The sequence below is a fragment of the Zophobas morio genome, unplaced genomic scaffold (assembly GCF_036711695.1).
Source record: "Zophobas morio isolate AGI-343-1 ecotype UQ-CSIRO unplaced genomic scaffold, CSIRO_AGI_Zmor_V1 ptg000175l, whole genome shotgun sequence".
NCBI classification, from domain to species: domain Eukaryota; kingdom Metazoa; phylum Arthropoda; class Insecta; order Coleoptera; family Tenebrionidae; genus Zophobas; species Zophobas morio.
In genome coordinates this window covers 130,466-138,986 of record NW_026972279.1, presented here as the reverse complement: position 1 = coordinate 138,986, position 8,521 = coordinate 130,466, and the positions used below count along the sequence as shown (strand labels likewise).

The 8,521-nt window shown below is 30.0% G+C and overlaps 2 protein-coding genes across 3 annotated transcripts; one reads left to right on the top strand and one right to left on the bottom strand.

Annotated features, from left to right (window-relative positions):
• Window positions 1-2,003: 2,003 nt before the first annotated feature.
• On the top strand, window positions 2,004-5,006 carry LOC135145684 (lysocardiolipin acyltransferase 1-like). 2 transcript variants are annotated; one of them, XM_064077815.1, is made up of 11 exons: window positions 2,004-2,086; window positions 2,160-2,263; window positions 2,316-2,379; window positions 2,793-2,899; window positions 3,226-3,307; window positions 3,374-3,451; window positions 4,144-4,241; window positions 4,294-4,437; window positions 4,502-4,616; window positions 4,671-4,818; window positions 4,873-5,006. In XM_064077815.1, the coding sequence occupies exons 1-11, from the start codon at window positions 2,065-2,067 to the stop codon at window positions 4,973-4,975; spliced, it is 1,065 nt and encodes a 354-aa protein (XP_063933885.1). In that variant the 5' UTR covers window positions 2,004-2,064; the 3' UTR covers window positions 4,976-5,006. The 2 variants fall into 2 exon arrangements, with proteins under 2 accessions (XP_063933885.1, XP_063933884.1); XM_064077814.1 differs by having other exon boundaries at window positions 2,012-2,086; window positions 2,157-2,263.
• On the bottom strand, window positions 4,994-6,201 carry LOC135145685 (cardiolipin synthase (CMP-forming)-like). Its single transcript, XM_064077816.1, has 7 exons — window positions 5,994-6,201; window positions 5,786-5,938; window positions 5,591-5,720; window positions 5,451-5,536; window positions 5,326-5,394; window positions 5,172-5,272; window positions 4,994-5,113 (listed from the first exon to the last, which is right to left on the bottom strand). Exons 1-7 carry the CDS (start codon window positions 6,024-6,026, stop codon window positions 5,029-5,031), a joined length of 657 nt encoding a protein of 218 aa, XP_063933886.1. The 5' UTR covers window positions 6,027-6,201; the 3' UTR covers window positions 4,994-5,028.
• Between the last annotated feature and the right edge of the window lie 2,320 nt (window positions 6,202-8,521).

Sequence of the window (8,521 nt, the reverse complement as noted above, 5' to 3'; positions counted from 1 at the left end):
TTAATTCCTCGATACGTGTACTTCATTAGTTGAAAAGTAATTACTACATTATGTTATAGGTTAAGACTACGGTTGAATTTAATGTGTTGCTTTACATTGACACTTTAACAACAATTATTATTGTTAAAGTTCTCGAGAAATCGTTAAAACGCAGCCCTTTTAGTTTTATAACTTTACTTAAGGTAAAAATCGGTCTCATATGTAATTACTCTACATAAGGAGATGCAGGCTTCCCCTCAAAAACACCTTTCTGATGTATAAATTTACTTGTAAGAGCATAATAGTGTAGGAAGTCTTTATAAATAAAACTACTACCTGATCCAGAATATAACAAAACTTTGCATTTTACATCTATTTTACCTTTAACCGCTCTAACCTCGCCCCTACCTCATTCCTTAGCAAGAGTTACTGTCTTTTTCCTTCATGAAGAGGCTTCAAAAGGCTTCCATATTAAGGTCATAGTGGCTATATCTATAGTTTATGGGGAATAGGAGATACTATTATATTAACTTTTAGTTTTATTACTTATAACATTAATGTTACTACAATCTCTAGCACTACCAGTATCCTTATTGTTATATTTATAATGACTGCACATTATTTTTTACAGTAATACTAATATAATCGCCTTCAGTACAGCTACTACTATAACTACAACTATCACTTTTCTATGGTTGCTATTATTTCTGTTAACCAACTCTATAGATTTACCTACACTCATCTATATGCTTACTACTTCACCCCCTTTTCCCAGAGATTACATTGATTCTCTCTATTATACCTGTCTTGGTTAGGATAGTTCTAAGGGCCACAACTTTTTTTTCTATAAGGCTAAAATTCAAGCAGCAACAGTGTACCTACTACCTCTTTTACGCGACTCTTAAGTTTATTAGTAGGCTTAACTCTTACTATCTCCTTTAGGTTTTATATTTGGTTCCAATAAGTTTTTTTAAAGTATGTGTTGTTGCTTAGAGAGCCAGTTCGCTTTTTTACAAAGAAAAACAATACTGCAGCTTCTTCCTCTAAGTACCCAACTCTGTGGGCAATAAATAGTGTGCAAGTGTAACAGCAAAATTTAATTGTTAACTGGAAACCCACGCTTCACGCAGTCCTAATGTTTAATTTTGCCCAGAAGTCTTTTTATTAATATACCTAGCATTACACTTGACAGATTTCTAATGGTTGTACGTTACTTTAAGGTTTTTATATGCACTTCTTGTGCGATTGCTCAATATTAACCTGTTTATAATAAATGCAATGGGTCTTACTATATCCACGCTTTTTACACCTAACTCAAATTTATCACTCATTTATCCGTACTCTATTATTGAAGCTCATTTACTGAAAATATAGTAGCTAACAATCAAACAATTTTATAAAATATTTCAACTTTGGTATACAACCTTAAGGTTTACAAGAAAGATTAATTTTTTAGTTCTAATTCTCATTTAACCTTAAAAGTACACGGTTGTTTAATGCTCGGATAGTATACATTGTCATAAAAAAATTTTCGTTAATATTATTAATATGTATTTAGTAAAATCTCATAAGGATCATAAATATCTAAAAACGTAATACGGGATGCGGTTTACTAAAAAAAAAATTTTAATTTCGACTAAATCTTTTTGCTAGTTTCTTTTGAACAAACTTACGTTAGACTTTATATAATTCTGTCATGTCTAATAAAATTAGTAAGTACTAAGGAACTGTAGTCTTTTATCATATTAGTATCGTGTAGATTTTAACGGGTGTTTTTTAGCTTTTATATACAACACTTGTGCAAAATTTTTTGTAAAATAACCCTAATCTTTGGAAAGCGTTGTAAAATTGGACTAAACGAGACGAATTGTAGTCAACAATTGGGAGAAAAGAAAGGAGTGCGTACATAATGTATGCGTGCAATACATTATGGACTTCCCCAATGGGGAATATATAATTTTATTAAAAGCTTTGTAAAGTTATCACATCTTTTTTTTAATGCCTTCTTCATCTTTAAATAAGTTAACTGGTAATGATAAAGAGATAAGACTAGGAAAACTGGTAGGATCTTTTTCGGTGATCTTTATGTTTGTATGCGCTTACTTAGGTAACTCATTTTAAATGCACAAAAATATTATATTTTCTTGGTAACCAAGTTTAAATGGCAATTAAATAAGGAGTTATTTTTCTTTGGGCTCCTGCTATCCCACTTTTATTTATCTGGCCTTCTTTATTTCGAAAACATCGCGATGTCACCGGGGCTTCCTGGTTGTATATGTGTGCGGTAGTGTTTTTTTAAAAATTATTTTGTATTAGCTTTAAATTACATTTACTAGGCGGTCCTTGAAATTTTGGCCGGAGTAAAATATGTTTTTTCCGGGGATTATGTCCCTTCAATGGGTAAATATATTTGTCTAAAAGTATTTTAGTTGGGAATTTATAACTTTTTTTTAACTTTTACTAAACTTTACTTTAAATAAATATAATACTTTTTTAATAAGTTGGTAATTGAACAAAAAGCTTAAACGCTTAAGGCATTTAGGGGATTCATTTTTTTTTTTTTAAAAATAAATAACTGTTAAAAGTATTTAAGCCCCAGAGGAGTGAGCCGTAAAAACTTATAGTTTCGAAATTTATATTATTATTATACTTGTTAAAGTTAGCTTTGGACGGTAGTTATAAAATCTTTTAATAAATAATTTAAGTATATTTTTAAATATTTATAAAACTGCGCACACTATTTATAATAATTTTAAAAACTAATTGCTTTTTTACTACCGAAATACACTTAACTTTTATCGTATTACTACTAGAAAAAGCGTTAATTATGTCAAATCACAGAAATCGTTTGGACTGGTTATTTATGTGGCCGTGGTTCGCTCGTTACGGAAGATTAACGAATGAAAAAATTGTTTTAAAGGTTTGAATTAATTTGATTTATTAACTTATTTACTGTTGTAGCCTTCTGTAAAAATTATTTAATTAAATTATTTATTTATAGACTCATAAGGTTTCTTAACGTTTGCCGTAAAAAGTCATAGAATCCTTATTATGACGAAATAAATTTGTTGTAGTTTAATTTTTTTTTCTAAAAATTTTGAAATTGTTTTCGTTGTGTCGTTGAGTTTTTCAATTTATAATTATAATATTTAAATTTGTTTATTTATTTATATATTTTATGTGTAATTTTTCAAAATTTTGTTAACTTTGTTAAATTTTATGTTTACTTGTTCGTATTCCTAAAAGGAACCAGTCAAATGGATTCCTGGGCCGGGTTGGGCCACGCAATTGCTTTGCTTTTTATTTTTAAAAAGAGATTGGAATGAAGGCGCCGCTCTTTTTTTTGTACTTTTTTGTAAATTTTCTATTTTATTATAAATTTCTTTACCTTCAGATGTGAGTCATCTTAAAAAGTGGTTGAATCATTTTATCTCGTTGGATTACCCTCTACTGCTGCATATATTCCCTGAAGGTGTTGTTTTGCAGAAATTTATCCAAATTAATTTTATATTAATTTTTTTTACGTTATTTAATTATATAAATTAATTTATACTGGTAAGTAATATTTATATTTAAAATTATTTTTATGGTTGAAATAATCTAAATTAATTCAGTTTTTCGATAAATTATCTTCTTTTACTGCTCAATTTTAATTATTTTTTTTTAAGGTTAATCAAATTTTTAAATTAATTAATTTATACTGGTTAGTAAATTTTGAATAAAAAAACCTTTTTTTACAATTATAAATTAAATTTATTTAATCTTTTTAATCTTGCTATATTATTGTGCTAAACTTTACTGTGTTTCATTGAAGTTAACATATTAAAATTATGAAATCATTTTTATAACTTAAAAAACTTTACAAAATTTATAAAGAACTTTTTTTTATTTTCCAAATTATAATTTTTTAATTTTACTATAAAATCTTTTATCTTTAATTTTTTATTAATTTGCTGCTGAAACTTAGTTGTCCCGCGTTGCATCATTCTAATAATGCCTTTTTGCCTTAAAAAATTTTTAGTAAAAATTATTATTAGTTAATCAAAAGATTTTTCTTACAAAATTTTTATTTAAGAAAGTTGTAAAAATAATTATTTAGAAAACAATTTATTTTTTTTAAAAATTTTTAATTATTTTTTTAAAATTATTTTTTTTTTCGTAAAGGGACTAACTTTTCAGCCAGTAGCATGTCAAAGTCTCACGCTTATTCCAGTGTAAAACGCCTTAATAAGTACGACTACGTGCTGCATCCACGAGTGAAGGTGCCTTGCATACGACTCTCCCCGTGGCTTGGGGATACTTACTTTCCTGGAGGGATTTAGATTTATAGTTCAGTGGTGTCGCACTTATTTGGATTCTATTTATGATGTGACTATTGGCTATCCGGCCGGCCTTCCGGAATCGGAGCTTGATTTGCTGAGAGGGCGTTACCCCAGAGAAGTGCACGTGCATGTTAAGGTGTTAATTTAAAATTATTTATTATTATTATTATATTATTATATTATGCCAAACTTATACATAGAGATTCCTTATGCAAGAGCTCCCTTCTGATGAAGAGAGTTTGGAAAACTGGTGTAAAAGTCGATGGGAAATTAAAGAAAATATGCTGCGTGAATTTTATAAAGAAGCCAAAATTGGTTTTAATAATTTTTATAACAGCCTGTAAGTTTTCGTATTTTTTTGGGTATTAGCGGAGTCAGCTGGAAAAGAACTTCCCACTTTTGAAAACAAGCACGTGGACACCAGCAGCACTTTTTTAATGAAGTTTTGCTTATTTTTCTGGTTGGTGTTGGCTGCGTTGTTTTCTGCTCTTCTGTACTACAGTCGTGGAGTTCGGTGGTACTCTACTTGTGTACAGTTCAAATTTTTAAAAAGTTTATAATTTTGTTTGAGGTTTTTTTTGGCTGCCAATATTGTCTTTGCAATTCTTTCGATGGTGCGGATTGGATTCGACAATTTAGAAATCGGCAGCTACACAAATCCAGAGGGAGTGTAAAGGCAGAATTAATTAATTAAAAAAAAGAATTTTTATTGTTGTCTGCTTTCTTGCTAAATCTTGCGGCTTCTGACGGCCCTCCTGGCGTTCCAGGCGTAGTCCACCCCTGAAATGCACGTGGTGACAACAGTGGCAGCTCTTGTAATATCAACGTGAACATCGACGTCACGTAATTGGATATAGCGAGGATACGCACTGCAGGTATTGTAGGAAGTCCACGCCTGCAGCATTGTGCACCTCATAGGCGGCGCGGCCAAGAGTAAACCAGAGCAGTAACAGCTGGAGTACTGTGTTGGCCTTGGAAATAAAGTAGTAAGCAGGCTACATGCTTATCACGTGTCTACTTTGACCTTGCTAATCAGTGAAGGACTAATCTCAAATATTGACGTCGGGGCCTTCAAGAATTTTGTTACGGTCATCTTTCACGTTGAATCAAATTACTAAATTATATAAAAAATACTACGCAGTGAAATACTTGGCTTGGCAAAAATTTGTATAGCATGAAAGCAGTTCCTGAGATTAAGCCAAAATCCCTTATTAAAAGCGTAAAAGCGACATAGACTAAAAATAGATTTAAATAAATTTAATAACTAAACGAAATCTTCATTAACATACCGGGTAGAAGTTTAGCTTGAAGGAGGCTTAATGTAACTGCCGTTACAAAAATTTTATCTGCAAGAGGATCCAACATAGTTCCGATATAAGAACGCTGAGATGCCCAATGTCTTGCAATCTGCCCGTCTAACTGCGAGGATAATTTGTTTTTAACATTCTTGAAATGTATCCCACCTTAATAATTTTAGCGTGCACCAAATCAGTAATAGCAGCCAGAGCAAAAAGTATAAGAGAAGCCGAGTATTTTTGATGCAAAATAGTAGCAGCTACGATGGGCGACAAGGCAATACGAAATGCACATAGTAAATTAGGGACAGTCCCAAGACGGTTTTGGTGAAGGAGAGATTTCTTAAACCCAATTATAAACCGTAAAGGTTTATAAGTATAACAAAATAGGCTCAACTTTATTAGTATAGCTCGAGTATTGGAAGTGCATAATATATTTTTTTAAAAAGATAACGGAAGATTCGCGCTCTTTATAGTCATATTTAAACAGGAGTGCTGCCCGAGCCTCAACTTTTAGATTCTCAAATATAGTTAGTACCAAATTACAAAGTTTACCTTGTATAAATGCTTACTACGATAAAAATAACGGGATAACCTCGTACACGTAATAAAGAATAGCTCCTTTTAAAAATTTAAACATTAAATGAAATTAAAAAAAATAACAGAAACTCTTTTAGTAAGATGTAAATGCTTATAAACAAAAATTAAATTAAACATGGTTTAATTAAAAATCTTTACAACAAAAAATTTAAACTGTTAGAATACAAGCAAGTCGCATAAGGTAGTGTTAATAATGAAAAAAACCCATTCGTCTTTAATTTAATAAATAATTAACAGCTTTTACTTAAAATATTGTAACGAAATTATCAAAAATTTCTTAAATCTATATTGTTCAAAAGACCTCTACCTACATAATGTGTATTTAAAGCGCTGAGCATTAAATAAATAATAGTAAGGTAAAAATTCATAAAATGGTTACAATAGTTCATGATATAAAATTAGTAGAAACCACTGTACTAACTTTAAATGAAAAACCCAAGTTTACTTGAATTATAAATTAAAAAGTTATAATAAAATACAAAGGGGTAAGTTAATATAATACCTGGTTAACTTTAGTGTAAGATAAACTTATTATTCTTAAAATATAAATAAACCAAAAAAATAACTTCGCAAATTAGTGCCAAAAGTTAGAACCTTAAAAAAGTAACCATTTCTTTTGTAGTACACTCTTATATTTTTAAGAACTATTATAAAATAATGCCTTTATGAAAAAGGACACTGCAATTAATGTTACTAAGAAAAAAAGCTAGTTATCTAATGAATCGAACTTTAAGAGAATGTAACGTATTGTACTGGAGTACATAACCAGCGCTCGACTTAGTGTATTACGCTTGGTGACATGAGATTACCTTTAAACATTGTCACCCGATTAGTTGATTTTTTTTTTGATATACAACTCATTTCAGCATTATAAATAAAATTTGTTATTTACAAATGAAAGCTCCTAGTACATAGAAGAGTTGATAGTATACAATAAACTAGTAACTATGTTTTCAAATAATGGTCGCTTGACTTAACTGTGTACATAATATTGTTAGCTAGAACTAAGAAAAAGGCAGCTTTGTTAAAGTTCATAGTAGTTACGTAGAGGTATGATCCCAAAGTTAAAAAACTCATGTTTTTATTAACAGCATACTTTAAATTTTTCTTTCATTTGTTAATTATGTTTGTGACGTAATTTTTTTCATTAAAGGGCATAAGAGCTATATCATTTTAACTGGAAGCTGTACTCTCTTATAACACTAATAAATGATAACATAGGGAAGTTTAAGTTTATTTACATGTTTATCTAACTATACTAGCTTGCTATAGTCTAGGTTTCACAATTTTTAAGATGCCAACGTATTAATAAATGTTGTTATTTTTAAAAAAATAAAACTATCTTTAAACGACTATGGTAGCAGTTCTATAATAAAGGAGAGTATTTTAAATTAATTAAAGACAGGTTGGAGAGTCAAAAAAATAATTGTTCATACTTTCCTATTGCTTTGGGGGTAAATAAAATGGAACATACACTTCTTTCTTCTTTTTTTAACTAAAAAACACTAGTAATTTTTTACTAGTATATTAAAAAGCATACTCTCTTTCCGCGTAGTATAAAAACCCCGTCATAAGGGTAAGAGGGAGATAAATCTGTTTATCTTTTTATCATTATGGCTCCTATTGCCGACTTAAAGAGCTAATAACTCTAGCACTATTAAACTATTCTCGCAAGATTAAGTTTTCAAATTTTTATATAGTATATCGTCAATAAACGGGATATCTACGGACCAACCCAGTTCAGTATTAGTTGCACCACTTTAAATCCCTAAATTTCATATTTGCATTATTTGCATTAACGATAATTTGCATCCAGTGTATGTACTTCGTAGGAAAATTGTAGCAATGTTCTACCTAGACGGGATTCTAGATATAAATAACCACAATTCTTTTCAGTTTTATTTATAAAAATAAGCAGTTAGCATACTCCGCTAAATCAATGAAAAGAAACTTTATTTATGTCCTTAAACAGCATACAACACTTCATTTCCTTAGTACCCTTGTACGTTAAAAGGAAGCTCTGATAAACTCCTGTGTGAGATTTTATAAACTAGGTATATAAATTTTAAACTGATTGGTCGTGCTAAGACCTTATTTGAGTCCGCATTCAGTATACGAGGGGACAACATAAGTATCAAAGGCAATCAGCTTTGCTCTTCGAGCATGATGCATCTGCAAGCATTCAGTGCTACCTTGAAGTACTTTGTGAAATAACAAAAATGACTCTTTTTCTGATGTTTTTAAAAATTTCGAATTCAAGAGATACGCGTTTTAAAATTCTTATTTAAATCGGAGTGGAAGAACACAAACAAATAACCACGTTGG

Bases quoted from the DNA above. Each gene is read 5' to 3' on its own strand.
- LOC135145684 (XM_064077814.1), top strand. From the start codon at position 2,065: ATGTTTGTATGCGCTTACTTAG. The intron at 2,087-2,156 runs GTAACTCATTTT...CAATTAAATAAG, and splicing joins GTTTGTATGCGCTTACTTAG to GAGTTATTTTTCTTTGGGCT. The intron at 4,617-4,670 runs GTTTTAATAATT...TTTGGGTATTAG, and splicing joins TTATAAAGAAGCCAAAATTG to CGGAGTCAGCTGGAAAAGAA.
- LOC135145685 (XM_064077816.1), bottom strand. From the start codon at position 6,026: ATGCACTTCCAATACTCGAGCTATACTAATAAA. The intron at 5,721-5,785 runs GTGCACGCTAAA...TTATCCTCGCAG, and splicing joins TGGCTGCTATTACTGATTTG to TTAGACGGGCAGATTGCAAG. The intron at 5,537-5,590 runs GTATGTTAATGA...ATCTATTTTTAG, and splicing joins TCAAGCTAAACTTCTACCCG to TCTATGTCGCTTTTACGCTT.